The 20,735-nt window shown below is 37.8% G+C and overlaps 1 protein-coding gene across 1 annotated transcript; it reads right to left on the reverse strand.

The window, feature by feature from the left end:
• Positions 1-487: 487 nt before the first annotated feature.
• Positions 488-18,590, reverse strand: MCCC1 (methylcrotonoyl-CoA carboxylase 1 (alpha)). Its single transcript, XM_009081252.1, has 17 exons — positions 18,448-18,590; positions 17,936-18,031; positions 17,660-17,781; positions 16,491-16,638; positions 15,542-15,663; positions 14,325-14,436; positions 13,913-13,994; positions 13,096-13,223; positions 11,246-11,429; positions 10,570-10,679; positions 9,073-9,289; positions 8,037-8,123; positions 7,411-7,460; positions 5,084-5,221; positions 3,577-3,684; positions 2,396-2,467; positions 488-865 (listed from the first exon to the last, which is right to left on the reverse strand). The coding sequence occupies exons 1-17, from the start codon at positions 18,526-18,528 to the stop codon at positions 746-748; spliced, it is 1,977 nt and encodes a 658-aa protein (XP_009079500.1). The 5' UTR covers positions 18,529-18,590; the 3' UTR covers positions 488-745.
• Positions 18,591-20,735: the final 2,145 nt, after the last annotated feature.

Raw genomic sequence — 20,735 nt, forward strand, 5'->3', positions numbered from 1 at the left:
TAATGAGGATTTTGAAGTCAGTGTTTTATTTTGGCACACTCTCTAAGTATTAAATAAGCTCATCGTTCTATGTTACTACTTCATGTTTGAAGTTCAAATGGTATTTTTGGAAAGCAGTTATGTTCCAGCTCTGATTAGTGTAGCAAATGTATTTGAAAAATGCTTTGTATCAAACATTTTGAGGTATATTAAAATAATTTTTTTAATGCAAATTTTCACTACACATTGAGGTAAACGGGGAAAAAAAAAGATGTACCAGAAATGACTGAGAAGGATTCTGGGCCAAGGAACAATCCTGAATTCCCTATTAAGGCAAAAACAAAAGCCACAAACAGGAATTTTGCCAGAAAATGAATTCATAAAACAATTGTCGTCTTTCGGATTTCCTTCAAATCAATCCCAATTCCAAGGAAAAAAGGCAGCTGTGAGTGAAAAAGAAGGCAGAAGAACCCAACTTGTCTGTACCTTACAGTCCTTACTAACCTCTCCCATCCTAATGCCTCTCCACAGGCAAACACAACCACTGAACAATCACATAGGTCCACAAGTTATAAATACGAGTACAGTATAGGGATACCCAAATTTCAGTGAACTCAGCATAATTTACAGTCAAACTATGCAGGAAGTGCAGAGGAAACCAATTCCCCAATCTTTTATACAAAACAGTCTGCTGAAAATATGAAGAAATCTTCTCCTAGGAGAAAATCAGCAAAGTAGAAAAAATAAAATGCACCTTCCTTGAATTTTATTTTTGCTCAGCCTCTTCGTCCATGAATTCAACCAGTGGAGCATGTCTGTTGGCTTGGGCACCTTCCTGGAAATTAACCTTTTTTATCACTCCTGCCTTTGGAGCCCTTATGGTGTGCTGCACAGAAACAGAGCAAGAGTGAACCAACAGAGAACTTGGGTTTTTTCCTCCTCTCTCTCTCTCTCCAGCAAATTCTAGTATTACTCTTTGGTACAATTAGAACCAAACATTTAATACCTTCCTCTCACACATGTGCATTTATGTTAAACCTTCTCTTAAAACATTATCCTAGTCCATTTTCAAGTTTTATTTTCTCATGAATATTTGATAAGTGCACTGGGGACAAAAATGCTCCACAATGTTATATTTTGAAGTATGAACAGCTGAATGTTATTTTACTTCATTAATACTTTGTGTTACTGCAATAAACACCAAGCAGAAATAGTACAGTTTTCATCCAAAATGCTAATCATACAGCAGATTTGTTCCCTTAAGAGGAAATCTGCAGATTTACTAAAGATATTTTTATTTTCTGGCCAGGAGGAGTCTTTACTGAGCAGATATTTGGCAAAATCCAGATGAAATACAAATACAGCTACTAATGACAGCAAAGGAACAACATGTTTACATCCCAACCCCCAAACTGGCCTGATTGTTACTGTACCAGGTTAGTTTTCCACTGTAGCTTTGTTTCTTGGTAGTTTTCTACATAGGATTAGTTTAATATCAAAACTTTCAGTGCCAGATATCAAATCCTCACATCTAAGCAAGGACTTATTTAAATAATACTTTGCTTTTGAAATTTTACATTTTAAATTTCAATAGCACTTAAAGTAACAACTTAGATAACATCAGTCTGAGATATCAGCTAGAGAGGCACAAACACATCTAGCATTCAACTGCAAAGAATTTTGGGTGTAGGTTTTTTTTTTTAGTGCACAGTTGTTTTATTTCATGTAATTTTAGTGTAATTTACAAGAGGACATGATAAGGGAAAGGCAGATTTTCTCAACAATGGTAGTTCTTCTACCACAAACTGAAGTTTATTTTAAACTAATAGTCAAACCAAACCAGTCCAGGCTACAAAAACTGTAATTCAAGCAATCTGAGCCACAGTCAAACACTGTGACAAGGTAAAATGGCCAAAATGCTAATCCACTGAATGCCACATGGACAATTACATAGAATGTTTACTGTGCTCTTGGTAGAACTTTCTGTAAATAATAATAATATACACAAAAACAATCCTGTGCACATTTACAAAGTCCCCAGTAGCTAAATTCCTGCCTGAAGTAACTGCAGACATTCCCTATGTTTGTATCACAGTGAGCAAGAGATACACCTAGAGAGTTTTCGGCCAGACAAGTCAGAGGGGAGGGGAGAGAAGGCTTGACAAAACTAACCAAATGCATGTTTAAACAGCTGCTGCACACCGTGGATTATATAATCACCATTTGTTAGTAAAATAACAGCAAATATAATCCTCTAAAATCTAGTCAGACACAACACTCGTTTTACAGCAGATGAAGTGATACTGACATCTGCAAGCTACACTCTACATCATACTTCAATAATGCAACCACAAATTATTACATTCTGACCAGGCTTTTATTTTCTCAGTAATTAAAACCTTTATATGTCACTCACCTCCATTTTCATAGCTATCATAACCATTAGAGGGTCTCCAGTCTGCACCTTATCCCCTGCCTTCACAAACACCTACAATTAAGAGAAAATTGGGAATAAATCATTCACTGTACCATTAAAAACCATTATCAGCTGGATTTTGATTAGCACAATCCACAAAGTGATCGTGGTTTTGCAGAACAGCCTGATATCTGAGCACTGGGTATCTGAGTTCTCTAGATAGCACTTAAGGGAAGTCAGAGGCTAAAGAAAGAGGTTCAGTACCAGTTGCCAGGAGGACTAGGAAGCCATTCACCTATCAAAGAAGAAACACTAGAAGAGAAGATGTATGTGCTACCCTTTCTGGGCTTAAGCACTTCTATTTTGAGAAAGAGCAGAACCTTTTCCTGGAGCCAGTCCCTAAAGTCTTTAAAGCAACATCCAGGAAGAAGACAGCAGGAGCCCCCTTGATTTTTCAACAGTAACTCTGATTTAGGGTGTTCACTCAGTATGTAAAGATCCATGTTCAATGTACTCCACTCCCTGAAAGGGTTCATCCTTTTTATTGCTAGCAGAATCATTTAGCCATTAAACTCTCCTGGCAATCTCCTTTCTGTTGAAACTTTGTCACTGTACAGAGAAATACACAAGACTCACTGAGCTAAAGACAGAAATAAAAGGAGGAACAAGCTGCACATTAAACTCTCCTGGCAATCTCCTTTCTGTTGAAACTTTGTCACTGTACAGAGAAATACACAAGACTCACTGAGCTAAAGACAGAAATAAAAGGAGGAAGAAAAAGAAAGACACAGAGCTTAACAAAAAGAGGCATTTCTGAGTATTTTTCTTTGCAAGTGCATCTCTTTTGTTAGATGAAATGAATCAAACAGCCTGTAACACTTCAGGGAGCTTTGACTTAGAAAGCAATTAAGATGAAGAAAAAATGAGTTAAGCAGTAGCATTAGTTAAATATTCAGATCTTCCAGAGCTCTAAAGAAAGCAGACTAGAATCCTGAAAAACTCTTGGGTGGCTGCTGAAAACTCAGAGTAAACAGGGCTTTTTCCAGTCAGGAGAAGTCACACAGCACTGACATTTCTGGCCCCACTTCTTTCCTGGCAGTACAAAGCAAGCAGCATTTTTGGAAGAGTGAACTTGGATATATATTGGAGAATTCATTTTCTAGCCATGTTATGATAATTACCTTTTCCACTGTGCCTGTCATGGGTGCTACAGCCCCACCTCGCTCTCCCCCTGAGCTCACTGCAGACAGGTACTTGGGCACAGGAAGGCCAATCTGAGCACTGCCTTCCTACAGGAAGAAAATCCAGGACAGGTGAGTTAACAACATGAAATAACACCACTAGTCATGTGCTGAACATACAGGGAAAGAACTGATCCAGCCTTAGGCAAACCAGTCAGCCAGGGAGGGTGGCAGACCATTGGGCTCACTGTTGGCTCACTGCTCACTGCTTTGCCAAGGTCTAAGGCCTTAAAAATCACACCTGCTGCTGCTAAGGATCACCAAGGAAGGAACAACCCCTGTGAAAAAGTGGTTCCACATGGACCTTTGTACCAAACCCATATTGTACCTTCCCTATTTGTGCAGCAACAGCACAGAAGGTTTGAGAAAATGCATAAGGCTGTTTGCACAAGGGGTAGGCAGGTTGCTGCAACAAGACAGAGAGACATTGGCATCTTCATTGCTAGGCATTGCCAGTGAGTGCTTCACAATGTACCACAAACCGAATTCAGTGCTAAATTTAATGAAAAATTCTCACTGTTACTCAGAATCCCTTAAGTCCTCTCAGACTTGCTGCCCAGAGTTTCCCAAAGACTCATTCTCTCTCACATCCTACCCATAACCTAAAACTCTTGTGATCTTTTCTAGATCCCCCACCTCAGCCTCCACTCTGACACCACAGGAAAGCTGAGCTCTGCCATTCCAGCAAGAGTTATTTTGTCCTCATCACTGGAGCAGCAAAGTTTTCATTCCCTGCATTCTGCTGAAAGTCTTAAGAGGCTCAGAGCTAGAAGTTAATTACTGAATCTAACATCATAATTTACTTACTTAGATTACATTTTTATTGAGTTACTTTAAGGCCTTGTAATCGTTTAACTACAAATAAAAAATTACCATCCTAATAATGCAAATTAGCCTCTTTCAAATTAACCTCTTCTTTCAAATGCCATTAGTCATGCAATGCATATAATGCCATGCTAACTTGTAAGTCCATTTTTTAAATACTAGCTGAAGTTATCTTTCCTTAGACCAGTATTGATTGATTTCTTGTCATATAATCAAAACTTATCAAAATAAGTTATCATATAATATATAGCTGAAATAAAAATATCAGTTACAAGCACTTTGAAATAATTGTCAGTTTGAAGTAATTGTTAATGTTCTGTGACAAATTTAAATACCTGACCATTTTAATATTTGTGTCCCCCTCCTAAACCATCATTTCCAACTCTGATTCACCTAATTATATCTTATCGTTCTAAAAGCAATTAACTCTCACTCACTGACCATAAGCAATGAACTTCTAATTATAAGCCATAAGTCAATGTGTATCAAAACACTGAGTCAAAGAACTTGAAATTGTGATTCTCTTTCACATTCTTTTGCAATTTATATTGTTCATTTGCATGGATTAAATTCTGAAATTTTATACTTGGGATAAAAAAAAAGAAAAAGAAAAGAACTTTACCGGGAAGAAGAGATAAATGGTGTTGTCCAAAATGACCAATTTGGACTTACAAACTGTTCCATTTACTGAAGACCTCAAGTAAACTGAATCACCTTCATTCAAGATCTCTCCAGAAGTCAGGTACGTTTTATCTTGAATCTGAAAGTTAGATGCTTTTATTAGGACAAAGGTTGACCCTTTATGAGCAATAAACCAGAAGATAGTATTTGTATACTCATAACCTGTGATTCTTCATAGATACTTGTGGAATCAAAAGAAAATTTAAAATCTTATGCATCCCTTATTTTTTCAATTAACAGACTGTATTCTGCATCCAATACAAACAGCTCAGAAACTTATCCAGTGCGTCCACACAGGACAATTTTTATCTTAAATGAAGGTATACTATTTCTTAGGAAAAACAGATAAAACCTCGAATATAAAGTTTACTGATGCTACTAAAATCCAATATTTTTAATTGGTCCTAGCATCTTCACTTTCTTCAAACTGAAAAATCCATACTATTCAGCTGGCATCATATTCCACAATGCTTTCCAAAAGACAGGTACCTTCCTCTGTCTTGGAAGCTTGCAGTACAAGAACTACAATATATTCAGTAAACCTACAAAGGAGCAGAGCAGTAATGGAAACAGTGTCAATTAGACACAAAAACTGAAAAGAAAGACCAAATGGAAAGGTCATTTATTTGTAACACTTCATTTGCATCAATGGAAATTGCACCTCTGCCACAACTTCAGAATACAAAGACAGTAAGAATACAAACATAAGTGCATTACATTTAACTGATGTTTTTAGTTCTGAGTCTAACAGCACTGAGCAAGGAATCAGACACTTGCTGGTCTTTCAGGATGGCACAAGTAGAAATAAAACTCTGTCTTCACTTAGAGAGTTGCATATTATTTTTCCACTGAAAACACGCATTGGAAGGATACTGTTGATCTGATACTGATCCCTGAGAAGAAAATTGTTTGCTTGATCAGTATCCTGGGCAGGGGCACAAATTAGGGCAACACCCTGGGAAGCACTGAGTGCTTGCCAGTCCATGGCTCAGCAACTTGCTCTAATTGATTTGCCTCAGGACAGGTATTGTAACTCTCCAGAGGCAATGTCCTTGTAACCAGCTCCCAATTAGGTTTCTCCACCGTTTATCTCCAGCTTCTCTCCATTTCCATCTCAACTACCATTCTTCCTTCTTCCCTAGAAATCTACATTTTCCCCAGCTGCACTTCCCTCCACAAATGGCCCCTATGTTCCTTCTAGCCTCTTTTTATTTTTGCTGACAATACTTACATGAGGTAAAGGCTCAAGCATAAAAGCTCTCTGGCATTGTGTGTGTAATCAATGCACTCAAAATAACCTGATTATGACTGGAGGGATGTGGGTTATCCCAGTAACCCTATCAGTAGAAATAAGGGTTAGAGTTACCTGACAGTTGTTTATATCCTAGCACAGTAGTTTTCTCACTATTTCTCATCTCTAGACAGTTTAAGCAGTTCATAAATACTTATTCTCCTAATTCCCTGAATACTGATCCCTGAAAAAACTCCTGAATATTGGAAACAAGACACTGAACTACAGAGAGATTGCATTCTGGAGCACACACTCATTCTAGGTGCTAAATCTGAGAGAAAATCCATTTGACTCCAGGTGATGCAAGAAGGACATTCAACACTCAGTGAAACAGGACCCCCATAAGCCACACAACTGGAGACTATCACATGTGCACACAAAATTATCATTAAAGCATCTTGGGCTGTACACTATAGGAGCTCTAGAGCACAAAGAAGCTAATTCTAGGGGTATCATTCAATTACTTAACCAGAAGGTTTACTACTCCAGCATTCCTCATCTCATTTGGTAATCACTTTCCAATGTCCATCTTCAAAATGGAAAAAGTGTTATCTTACAGATAATGGTCTAGAAAGCTTTTATTTATCCACAGGAGATCCATCTCATGCACAGAAAAAAAGCAGGAGTCTGTGGAAAAAAAGTCTTTTTAAATGCAGATTTAAATCTAACTTCCCATGGTTTAGAAATTTAAGGAAGAAGAAAATAAAGAATAAGATCTTTGAGTACTGAAAAAGCAAATGCTTTTCTTAGTCTTATTTTCATCAGCATTTTAGTACCTCTTCCATGACAATCCAGCAACTAGCAAAGGTAATTTTAGGCCAAAGTAACAGTCTACAGTAATGGCTGCAAGCAAACCAAAAATAGAGTCTTGTATCAGTAATCACCAAGCAACTTTAGTAACAGGTAATACCACAAGAAGCCTTCAAGAAATTGATTATTTTATCTAGTGAAATATCTGAAAAAAAATGGACTTGTACCTGCATTTTGTATGACCCATCTTGATTGTAACTTACAGCTACATCCACAACTGTTCAATAAAACAAAATATGTACATGTGAATAGGTTTAATTCTGGTATCCAGAGAATGACAACATATAAACAATTTTTAGTCTGTCTTTCTTGATAAAAGCAAGACCTAATAACACTAAGAAAAGAACATGGATTTTCAGATTAGCTTAGTACGTACTGCAGATTTCATACTGAAGTCTAGACAATTTGTTTTTCAAAGATGAACACCTGAAGTTATGCTCTGAAATCTGTATTAAATTATCTGGACAGAAAACAGGTCTGTGATGGGAAGAAGTGCTGAGCACTTTCACATCAAAATGAAGTTTAAAGAACTTAATGGCACTTGCCTCGTTCTAAAATCTCAGCCTTATTCATTTAAATGATGAGTATTAGTAGCCATTTGAATTTGGTTTACATCTCCTCAAGATCTAACAGTGTGGATTAAGCATACAATTCTGTGAATTCCCAGCTTAAATTGCATAAAACTCGTTTTGCTTCTATTTGCTGTTTCTTAGCCTGAATTGTCAAGCATCAGTTGAAATGATTTTATCCATCAGGTACCTCTCTTCCCTTCACACATTTTTGATTAACTTACCATTTTCCCCATCCAGCAGAGACAGTTTTCTAGTATAACATATATTTATTCTTCTACCCGTGGTGGATGCAAATGGTGAGAATTTATCTAAAACACAAAATACACAGACACATTACTTCCATTCTACTTCGGCAAAACACAACACTCAGGACTTACACCATAAAAATCACTGCCCTACTGCTCCTACCATCATCCTGCTAAATTTAGATTGCACATAAAAGCCTGGGGAACCACTGTAGTCACTGATAGTGACAATCCCTCAGTCTTCAACACTGAATAAACTGATGCTGTGTAATCTAGAGAAAATGTGACAGTAACAACAGCACGTACTAAGAAAGACATTGGCTGTTCCCCATGAACAGCAGCCACACACAGCAGCAAACTGCCTGGGAAGACTGAGGGGTTTTCTGTTATTTGGTACATATGAGAATGGATCAGATATACAGCTAGCAGGTATTGCATCTCTTGAAGCAAGGGAGTAGTGTGTGAGAATCTTTCCAATCCCACTCCTCCATGTTTCCAGGATAGTCAAAGTAGAGGAAACAAGGAGGTTGCTGGCAGCATGTAACATGTGTGTTACATTTATATGAAGCTTTTGTTGTCAGCAATCACATGCCCCACTGGTGTAGCCATTAACAGTGTCAGAAATCAAGAATGCTCAGCTCCTGGGCTCCTGTCCATTCCATCAAACCCCACTGATTCTCTCACTCCGAGCAGAGTCAATTTTACATCTGAAGACCTTGGGCCAACTGTAGGAATAATTAGAGGCATATGGTCACTGTTTATGCTCATCAAGAGCAAAGAGCACACAGCTGTCACTGATTATGAATCCCAAGGTCTTTCAGATAGTGCCAGTGGTGATACATTCACTATCTGTCCCCTTAACAAAAGTTATAGTCTGTTCTGTGTATAAATATCTGAGAGATGCCAGAATGCAACAACCTGAGCAGGCACAAAATAGGGCAAAAAGAGAGCATTCAAATTAAATAATTGCACATGAGCTCACAAATAAAACAAAACAAAGAATGATCCTTACCATCTGACTGATCTCTAAAAGCATCTGTTAGCATTTTCTCTTTCAGTATGAGCCCTAGAGCTGCCTGACACATAACTTCATGTGGAGTTGCCTTTTTGGTTGGAAATAGTTCATCATGGTGCTGAGGAATGAAATTAGTGTGCACATTTCCAGCCTCAAACTGTGGGTGTCCTGACAGGCTCAGTAAGAAATCAATATTAGTGCTTAATCCTACAATCTGTAACAAAACAGAAGCATATAGCCAAGTTGAAATGAAGTTAGGAAGGAGTATGCAGCTTTCTACTCAACTTATGCATAGATAAGAGATGAGCATTTTTTTCAGATAACACCATCAATACACAGAGTTGATAAATAAAATGCAATTCATTCAACTGGTCTCTTTTATTACCAATTAACCCACTGACTTTAAAAAGAAAAAAACAAACAAAACCAAACAAAACCCCCAAGATCTGCTTTCTCAAAAGCACTCTGCTTTCTAAACACTACCTTTGTCCACTGCAGAGTTGAGGAAAGTTTCCCAGTAACAGTAATGGGAGGTATTTAGGAAAAAAAATCATGCTCTGAGTATTTGAAAGAACATTCCTAACTTGGCAAGTGCTTCTTATTAAAAATGGGTTACAATAGTTTCAGTATCCCATATTTGATCTTTTATTAGTAACAAGTGGGAACAGGACTTCTACAAATTAACTAGATACCCTGCATTTCCTGTCCTGCAAAATAGCTAAGCAAACAACATCATTATTTTATAGAAAAGTGAAACTGATAACTGTGCCATGCTGTCAACATTTACTGACAGAACTGCTACGAAAACTCTGGAAAACCCAAGAGAATTCTTTTATTGCTTTGCCTTGCAGCAATTTTCATTTTTAGCTAAAACAATAGGGGGCCAAACATTTTTAATTGTTCAAGTTCTTGATTTAAAAGTGTAAATTAATTCTTCACAAATAGTTTTCAGTCTCACCTCAAGTCAAACCTTCTGAATTCCACTTTTGAAAATAGATACAATACCTGCAGTTTTTATAGGGGAAAAAGGGAATGTTTCTTAAAAAGAACAGACAGAGTATTTCTTTACCACATGTATAGTCTAAAAATGTAGTTGTTTTATGAATTAGAAATTACAAGCAAACATTGTCTGAAACAAATTCCACCTAAGAACTCCTTTGAGAAAGCTCACACTACAACTGAAAATGTTGTTTAGCCTTACTCTTCTACAGAGTCCCAGGTGCATCATCTAACTGAAGATATTAAACTTAAAAAATCCATGTGTAGAACTGGACTTCACACTTCTGCTCTCTTCATCAATGAAAACACTCGGCAAAATAGGAAAAAATTCAACTTCTGCAAACAACTGATGAATTTAAAAGAGCAGTGGCAATGCAGGCTCCCTCTTAGAACCCACTTTTCTTTTACTGTAGGATTTTATGCAGATTTTGTTAGCTGAAGGTGTTCACAAGGTTAGCTCAAGAGGTGAAATCATACCGAGCTCCTTCTACTTACATTATACTGGTGCAAACTGTAGCGCAGCTTTCTCAGCGCTGCTTGCCGATCCTCCCCCCAAACCACCAGCTTTGCAATCATTGGGTCATAGTGAACAGAAACCTCATCACCTGAAATGAAATGTTGTAAATGAAAATGTTGTAACACTCAGCCAAGTGTTTCTGAAAGCTGGTAGGACTGGACTGGACTTATAGCATCAAACCCTGACAGAGTTCACGGCCACATTTCTCTCAAGTTCTGTAAGGACATGATGATGTGATCTGGCATTTCAATTTCAAGGACAACTTCAGTATAGAAGTTCTGTAAGGACATGATAATGTGATCTGGCGTTTCAATTTCAAGGACAACTTCAGTATAGACTTTTGTAGATGTAACATTACTCTAATGCAGGTTTCTCAGTTGCAATTAGAAGGCAGGATTGCCAAACTGTGAGGAGAATATAGTCAGCATGACCCGATGGACAATGATTTGGACACAGGTAAATAAAGAGGTAAATAAAATACTCCATGATTGACCAAGAGTACATGGACAAACACAAGGAAGATAATTCTGCAGAGATTTGTCTTTATAACAACACCCTGTCAGACAAACTTATTCAGGCCAAAGAGGGAAATTCTTAGAAAGAAAAGCTTTTGATGTTAAACAATTCTGACTACATCACTGCCCTCAGTTTTACCTTGCCTGACTCCAGTCTCTATCCTGGTGAAACAATCAGGTGGTGGAGTGGATAAATGCAGCAGTGGCCCAGCTCCTGGCATAAAATTATTACTAGGGTCTTCAGCATATATTCTAGCTTCGAATGCATGGCCCTGGAGCAGGATCTCTTCCTGCATTAAGGGAATCTTCTCTCCTGCTGCAACCTGAAAACGATAGTTTTTTACTTTAATGCAGGATCAATATTCTGGAGTGCTGACGTATGAAATACTAAATATCTTTCTTCTAAACATGAACAACTGGAAAGCATATCAAAAAAAGCACAAGGAGAAAAAAGTGGTAGGTCATAAAAGGCTAATTCTGAAGTTATTCCTTTTTCTCTGGAAGTCACTAGTGAAACAATTTTGAATTACTATTGTGGAAATTGACGACTTAATATTTCACACAGCTAAAACATAAGGGAAAAACAGTCTAATGTTTTTCAGCTGGTTATGTCAAAAATAATTAAATATCTAAGTTAAATCCTGGTCAACTAAGACAAGACTTTATTAGACAAAAATTGCTCCAAAAGTAGATGATACAGCAGGTTACTGGCAGCACTACAGGCACATGCTGTTGATCATTCTGTATCCTGTGGGACCTGTACACTTAAGGGAGTGTTTCTCTAAGGGGATTTCTAACATGGAACCTTTCATGGAGAAGGAAACATCATTTTATTACTCAAAGGAATTCACATTGCAAATACAGGAATACCTGCAACACACCAGTCTGAGACTAAAAAAAACCCACAGGTTTTGGGGGCAAAATAATAACAACAAACCAGGAGCAGAGACAAGACCCTTTATTACACAATTTCCAGCTACACGAGAAAATACAAGTTCCTACTGAAAAAGTTGTAACAACATTTCATTTTCTTCTATAATGTCAGGGGTTTTCCATACTCTGCCTTCTGCCACCAAACTATGGATTTCAGCAGAGACAGCAGAATATAACTTAGTCTTCAAAGACAAAGTAGTACTGTACAGATTCACAAAAAATAATCCCTCCAAGAACTGAGAGGCATTTTTTATCTATTGACTCATTGAGCCACATGCCAAGACCACTGAACCTTTCCCCCTTTTTTCTTTCTTTCAGTATTGTTTGATCTCTGCCCCAACCCAGCATTCAATCCTCAATTTCCAATCCCCAGTCAAGAAGCCAAAAATTCCTCCTTTTTGCACAGCATTTTCCATTTTAATTTTATTTCTGGTTACACTGAACACTTCCCCACCCTACCTACTTAAGCTCAGTGTATGCTGCTGTCCTCACTTTTGGATTTACCCAACCAGAACTGGTTTCCATTCCTAGTTCCCTAAGGTCCATAACTTCCTGTTATCATTTGAACGTGTGAGTAATCTCCCTGCAAACTGGGTGTGTGAGGAAATCACCTGCTTCCAGGCCACACCACTACACATTTATTTTAGTATGTAACTATACTGGTATGATACCAGACATGTTTTTGTGAAGACTTTTTCCTCCTACAGCCTGATCCAAGTATTATTTTTGGGCCACAGATACTTTTGAACTAGAGGTTTAAAAAAATTCCAGCATGGCAAGGGAAAGATCAGGAACCTATTCCTCCCACTTCCCACATACTCTATAACATCTCTAAATATACTTCAAAAATGTTTTCTCTCCACACAGCTGGGAGAAGACCTTGTTGAAATTCATGGTATCTACACAATGCTCTACATAAAATACCGTAATAAGAGATGATCCCCTGAAGCAAAGGAAACTCTTATCTGAACAGGAGATGAGGATCTGGAAACCTGTTTGGTCTCTCATATTAACCACATAGGAGGAAATCTACACATAAAATCAATTAACACTCACCCTAAGTTGCCATTCCACCAAGTCAGTTCCAGTGATCATCTCTGTAACTGGGTGCTCTACTTGGAGTCTGGTATTCATCTCCATGAAGTAAAAATTATGTTGGGAATCCATAATAAATTCCACTGTTCCTGAGTATTTAACAAAAGAGCACATCAGCAAAACAAGACTTTTTCAGAATGGACAGCTAAGACCCTTAATTCATTTAAACCAGGATAAGACTATTATTTCTACGTCAAATACACTGAATTTCATTAAATTCTATACTGATTAAAGGGTCACAGAAAACAGACAGGTTCTTGCCTTGTACATTTACATATCCCGTGCTGTGAACAGGTATAGGGCAATTATTTTTTTAAAGTAAGTATCCAAAGAAAACAGTGAGAAAAAGTCACAAATCATTTTAGGTTATTTTTCATTTGGGAAATGGTGTGAACTTTACAGCTGGGCTGTGTTTTTCTTTTAAAGGCTTTACTATTTGAATAAAGTATTAATCTTGTACATTGACATTATTTTTCCCTTGCTCTGCTCAGACCTACTAACATTCATAATGCCCATTTTCCCACAACAGTCTCATTGATCAAATTATCTGCTCTGAAATTTTTCCTTTCTATTCTTCAGTTGCCACTGGTCTTGAGCTCAGGTATGCTAATTTAAACTGTAATTACATCCAATTAACTATGTCATTACTTGCTTAAACCTCAAAAATATGAGAGCTGTGTGTCATACTCTAAAACAATCAGATTCCATTTGCTTTAGACTCAAAGTCTCATCAAGTTAAAAGCATACCTGTGGAGCAGTCATAGCTCCACACACTTACCTGCCCCCACGTAATTCACTGCTTTGGCTGCTTTGACAGCAGCTTCCCCAAGCCTTTTTCGAACCTCTGGATTAATTCCTGGCTGTAAATAATAATAAGAATACAAAATATTATACATTATTGCCAATTTTGGTGATATTAAATCTACTATGTGTGAATATTTTGCAGGATTTAACAACTGTAGTGAAATCCTTACCAATGTTATACTTGAAATCTACATAACTTTTCCATGAGAATCGTTTTCCTAAAGAAAGTGATTTTTTTTTCAATGAGAAGATCTTCGGCAGCAAAATTAAAACAGGTCTGAGAACTACAAATAAATTACTACCCACTGCATAAATTCTATGGGGGTTAGAAATTACTTTAAAAATATGTCAGCTCATAAAAACATTATGAAGAACTTTCTGCTCACCCCTGGTGCCTCTTCAATGATCTTCTGATGTCGCCTTTGCACACTGCAGTCTCTCTCAAACAAATACACTGCATTGCCATGCTGGTCTCCAAATACTTGGACTTCAACATGCCTGTTCCATAAAAATAAGTGCTTTAACATATTTCAATAGAGCCCCAACCCTGTGACTGAGTTCATTGAAACAGACTTTGAACTTATGCACTTCAGTAGGACTTCTCAGAGGTTTAAGTGTCTGCCCTCAAATAAATGCCAGAAATGGAGAAGTGAGGCTGCATTTGAACTGCTTTAGAAATGCTCAGTCTCCTAAATGACACAGGATCTAAATGCCAACTACTGCACTGAAATCCTACAGGCTGTAGGATACACAACATATATATCTGAAGGCTGCCACCTCTTTATTAGTTGCTATAATAAAAGCAAAACCACTTCACTATTACTTGATAATGATTTCTCTCATAATTTACTGTGTAGCAATTCCCAAGAGGCAGCAGCAGCCCTGGCTCAGGAATAACACTATTTCAACACACCATTTCAAAGGACAACTATTGGGTGGCAGAATTTTGTTCTATGTACAAAGCTAACAAAAATATGCCACCATGCTGACAATCCTCAGATGCTGGCAAAAGAAATTCCCTGAGAGTTTAAAGAGCTTTTTCTCATGCCCATCTGACAGCATAAGCAGGCCCTCAGTTTCTTTAGAATAAATGCTTTCTTTATAGTGATGCTTCAAGAAAAACAGATGTAAAGTACAAGAATATCAAACAGACCTCTGTGAGAAGTTCTTTATAAAAAATAAATCAGCTCAGTTTCACAGCCCAGGCACGAGCTACAGACTGTCACTTCTGTTTTAAATACCAAAACAGAGAAAGGTTAAATAACCAGTTTAGGACACCTGAGGGCAGCAGAAACACCACGACAGCTTGACTCAGATCTGTAGTTTAAGTATTATACAGTGATTTTTTTTCTAGATGTAAATCAAGTTTAGAAAGCTCTCGAACTGCCATGTCCCCCAAGCAGCTGCATTTTAACTCCTACCATTCAAAAAAAAAGTCACTACAAAAATTCAATACACTACAAACAATTTTGACCAGATTAACAACTGCCATACTGCAAATAAAACGTACCATATCAATTTTCATCCTACTACTAAACCAATTATGTTTATTTAATAGCAGAATAAACACTACAGTATTTATACTGACACATGCATTTCTCACCTTGGATTATCTACAAATTTCTCAATCAGCATTGCATCATCATTGAAAGACTTCTTTGCTTCTCTCCGAGCTGATTCTAGTTGGTCCAGAAACTCTTTTTCTGAATGAGCAATTCTCATGCCCTAAAATACAGGGGGAAAAAAGCATATCTAAATGTCTATAAATACAGTACACAATGAAAATCCTTGTTTGCACACAAACAGCAAGAAATGAGCTTAATAATAAAACATTTCCCTTCTTACTTAAACTTTAGCAAAATTGTGTAACAACTTGCAGTAAGATAATCCTACTAAGTCCCACTGAAAGTGCCATAAGAATTGTAAAATTAGATATTATCACTCCATTGATATGGGTGAGTACAAAATTCAGTTTTATTCTCAAACGTAATATAAATTTTTCAAGGCTGCCAGAGTAAACCTGATTTCATTAGAAAACAAATATAGCTATTCTGGAAATAATTAAAATTCCCTATATGTCATATTTATAGGCATTTATTTCAGAGTAAAATCAGATTTACACTGGGAATTTACCATACCTTAAAAAGTGTCTTGACACAAAATACTTAAATGGTACTTCTAAGCACTTCTTAATTCAACACTTAAAACTCTTAGCAAGAGAAGTCACAGAAGGTATCACAAAGTCACAAAGTAACAATTCAAAGTCATCCAATTTCACACAAATCCATAGGACAACTCTTCTGCTTATGTGAATTACTGGAGAGCCACTGAAATAAACAAAACTGTTCCTTCCACTTTACTCCAGCTACTTATCTTCTGCCTGACAGCACAACAAAAGGAGATGAGACTTCATAGTGCTAGATTGGGCATTAATAATAAATTTTAGCAAACTTTTCCAGTTTCTTTGTTTTCAGATTTCTCTTAGAATCGTCAGTTATAGATACCAAGACATGATAACTTTACAGCATGTGATGAACAGATTAATTCCTTACCTTTCCTCCACCTCCACGAACAGCTTTAATCATTACTGGGTATCCTATTCTCTTGGCATGTTCCTTCAGGCACTCATCTGACTGATCTTCTCCATGATAACCTTCAACAACAGGAACCCCAGCAGCAGACATTATAGCTTTGGAAGTGCTTTGACAGAACAGTTTTATATTTAGAAATATAATAATTTTTTTTTCTTACTTTAAGCTCCAAACCTGTGTATGTTCCCAGTGTCAATTCTCTCCATGAAGCAGCTCCTCAGCAGACCTCACCAGGACTACTTGTATAAGTGGATTACATACAATTGGATTGTAGTTAATCAAATGCTTCAAAAACAGGGATTTTTTTTCCTCCAAGCCTTCCACATCGAAGGAGAAGTAAGTTTCAGTTTTACTGCTCTTTCCTGTCTTTTGATCCACATTTTATAGGGCAAAACCTAACATTTTCACACTACACCACTGTGTCCTGACAAAACTGTATCTCAAGTTGCACCAAGGCAAAACACTTTTCATGACACAGGCTGGATTCACACCACACATAAACCACTCAAACATAACAACTGTAACTGCAAATATGCATGCAAAGGTAGTTAAATTACAGAGGTAATTTACTCTCACATTACAAAGTGATAAAAAATTAATTCTCTCAAATGACTATTACATAGTTCGTGTGCTAGTAATAACTTAATCTCCATATTCTTGATTCATACTTGACACCCTAACAGCATTTCTTTGATCTTAGTAAGAATAAGGTGCTCTGTGATGAACTAAACTGAATAATATTTTACATGGCCCATTTTACATGAGCCACAATAACCCTAATGATATGGTGCTTCTTTTTCACTGCTCTTTAGACCAACATACAAGACATCCAATCTGGCTGCTGAACTTTTACCTATGTAACAGTGCAATGCCCCAATCCTGGAAAAGTAGAATTTTTAGGTATTTAATTACTAAAATCCTAGTAACTGAAAAATCTCAACTGTTTCTATGTCTATTGGAATCCCAAATCTATAAACCTGGAGTTTATTCCTTTGAAGAAAGTCATAAAAATAAAAGACAATGAAAACTGACAGAATGAAACAATTATGGAGCAACTCCTCATTTGTTAACAAAATTAGCTTTGCCAAGCTGAAAATTGCATAACCATGGAAGAAATAAGACATAGATACCTCTTAATACCCATGTCTCTGATTGCAGAGGAAGGTGGACCTATGAAGATGATTCCCTCTTGCTTGCACAGCTCTGCAAACTCTGTGTTTTCTGAGAGGAAGCCATAACCTGGATGAATAGCCTAAAACAGAATAATGTGACCAGCCTATTTTCGTATCACTTGGCTTAGAAAACCCTGTAACCTCAGCAGAGTGCTAAGGAAACACAAGATGGGCAAAAATAAAGAACTAAAGAGCATGGAAGTAACAGAAAATTTAAGGTCCTGATCTCCTTACCTGTGCTGCTGAGACCTTGGCTACCTGCAATATTTTCTCCATGGCCAAGTAACTCTGTTGTGAGGGTGCTGGACCAATGCAATATGCTTCATCTGCCTGCCACAGAAAATACATATAACACAGACTGTTTATTGGCAAATTTAACTGAGTTTTTGAGTTAACTATACTATTTACCAGACTGCTAAGCATGCTGCAGTTTACATCACTGCCTCTCCTCATGCAAAGGTGCTAGGTGAAACAAATTCTTTCTTCCCAAAATCAGAGTCTGTCCTCTAACCCTCTGGCTACTTTGGAGTGAGAGAGCCAAACTTTAATGCACTTCCCACAAAGCTGTCAGATGTTGAGACAGAGACCAGGTGAACTTTTCATTGCTTCAAGGAAAACTTGGCAGTAACGCTACAGAGGTGAAAATCAACTGCATCAGCACCCAAATCTGCTTTCACATTGAACTTATCAGTGAGAAATAGTGTTGTGATTGAAGGTCAGTCACAAACTTAACGAATATACTTCACCATTGCTACGTGCATGGAATTTCTGTCTGCTTCACTATAAACTGCTACAGACTTCACACCCATTTTCTTTGCTGTTCGCATCACTCTGCAGGCGATTTCTCCTCGGTTTGCGATGAGAATCTTCCCTATGCTGTGACCTCCTGTTTGAAAGGTTCAAGCACAGTAAGAAACAGATCATTAAAAGCATTCCTGAAAACAAAGCAATTTTAAAATTCTGTTTCCTTTTGCATCATTTACAGAGTTTAAGCATTTCTTCTAATAATGAAAAAACACATACTTCACCCAAAAACATTTCCATACTAGTCCTGTTTTTTTTCCTTGGAGTCCTTATGCAGAAGCATGTTTAGGCCTTTTTTTCCCCCCTTTTTACAATCCAAAACCCTAAAACAACACTTACACATAAAAGCTGATGCTTGTATTTTTGCTGTATACTTTCTGGACTAGATCAAGACCTGTGTTGTGTCCTCCCCAACAGAAGTGATTCACATCAATGGGGAGCAGTGTTCCCCACTGATACACAGTCATAAAGAAATAACAAAGCATGAAGTTTTTTGCTGAGTTTTTTTAAGTAGGGACTTAAAAGCTTCTATATAGTCTCATGACAGCAGCTACAAGTTGATAGAAGTAAAAGGCCAGCACTGCCAGAGCCTTCACAGTCAGAACTAAACAGCTTAAAACTAACAAATAAAATAAAAATAGATCTCTGAATTCTAAAACCTCTCCTTTTAGGCAACACGACAACTGAGGGGGTTAAATCATCTTGCTAAATACTTTTACTCCCATTCATATATTGTTTAAATACTATTATGCCTAACTAAAAGTCCTCACAGCCTTTGCAACATTTGCATCAGAAAAGGACTCAGAGGAAAACATCTCAAAAATAAATAGTTTTCATTAAGTTCAGGATACTGAAATATGACAGATAAAATTATTGAAAACGCTGTTTAAACATTACAGATTATTTTTGTTATGTTACCTACAGGCTACTGTTTTCAAAAACTATGCAGATATTGAATACTTATTTAAAAAAACCTAAAGTTTTTCAGCAACTCATGCAATTTAAAAATTGCAAATCCATCCACATTACATAGCAGTTTAACCTAGCAGCTAAAGAAGTTAAATTTCATACCTATCGTTGAGGCCCATTTCACAAATCTTTGTACTTGGTTCCATTGCCTGTGCAATGACAAACACACAGAAGGGTTACAAATGCATATGATGAAGTGGCAGCTGAGATACTTTTATGTTCAGAGTAAGAGGGAGGAACCACTGAAACAGCTTTGAAACTTTTGATACAACTATTTGAGCAGAACATATTCAAGTACAAAAAGGAAAGTTGTACAAACGTCACCAGATCTCTCCTTAAGAGCTTTCATTTAGACAGAATAAAAATTATACATCTGGCATTTATTACAGAGAAGCCAACTCAAAGTTTTTGGGACAGAAGATGTGAACAACCACAGAACAGGAAAGCTTGAATAGGCAATAGGAGCTGTTTCTATAGAGAAAAGGTGCAGGAGAAAAGAATGTGAAAGACAGGGAGAAAAAGCAGCTATGGAGACTTTCAGAAACAGAAAGTTGCATCTCAAACGTCTAATACTAATGAAAGGAGACAGCAAACGTGAAGGGGCTGGATGAAACTGGAATCTCAAACGTCTAATACGAATGAAAGGAGATAGCAAACGTGAAGGGGCTGGATGAAACTCTGAAAGCAAACTCTTGGAACTGCTTTAATTCACGTATAAATCAAATACGGAATTTTGGATCAAGTCCTGCAATTCTTAAGTGCTACGGGCCAAAAAAAAGACATGGCACATCCTCGACACCACACAAGTACTGCTCAGTTTTAATAAGGAGAGGAGGAATTGGTGCATTTCCCAAACATTCGACACACAGGTGTCACGGTCACCCGTTCCCTTCCCGCAGCGCAGCCAGGGGCGACTGTCCCCACGGGCACACTGTGCCTCGGGCAGAGAGGCAGGCGACAGCCCAGACCCCTCGCTCCCTGCGGAGATCCTTCCCTTCCCTTCCCTTCCCTGGGCACAGTCCCTGGCACAGCGCGGGGACAGGGGAAGGGGCAGGGGAAAGGACAGGGGGAAAGGAAGGGACGGGGGAAAGGAAGGGACAGGGGAAGGGGAAGGGGAAAGGGAACGGGAAGAGGCAGGGGAAGGGGCAGGGGAAAGAAGCAGGGAAGGGGAAAGGGAAAAGGAAGAGGCAGGGGAAGGGCGGGGAAAGGGACACATGCAGGAGAAGGTGAAGGGCGGAGGAAAGCACAGAGGCAGAGGAAG

The sequence above is a fragment of the Acanthisitta chloris genome, unplaced genomic scaffold (assembly GCF_000695815.1).
Source record: "Acanthisitta chloris isolate BGI_N310 unplaced genomic scaffold, ASM69581v1 scaffold23388, whole genome shotgun sequence".
NCBI classification, from domain to species: domain Eukaryota; kingdom Metazoa; phylum Chordata; class Aves; order Passeriformes; family Acanthisittidae; genus Acanthisitta; species Acanthisitta chloris.

Coding starts and splice junctions, on each gene's coding strand:
- MCCC1 (XM_009081252.1), bottom strand. CDS start 18,528: ATGCGAACAGCAAAGAAAATGGGTGTGAAGTCTGTAGCAGTTTATAGT. Junction 7,461..8,036: donor TCTGCTGGATGGGGAAAATG/GTAAGTTAATCA, acceptor TTTATTGAACAG/TTGTGGATGTAGCTGTAAGT. Junction 3,685..5,083: donor CCATTTATCTCTTCTTCCCG/GTAAAGTTCTTT, acceptor TTCTTCCTGTAG/GAAGGCAGTGCTCAGATTGG.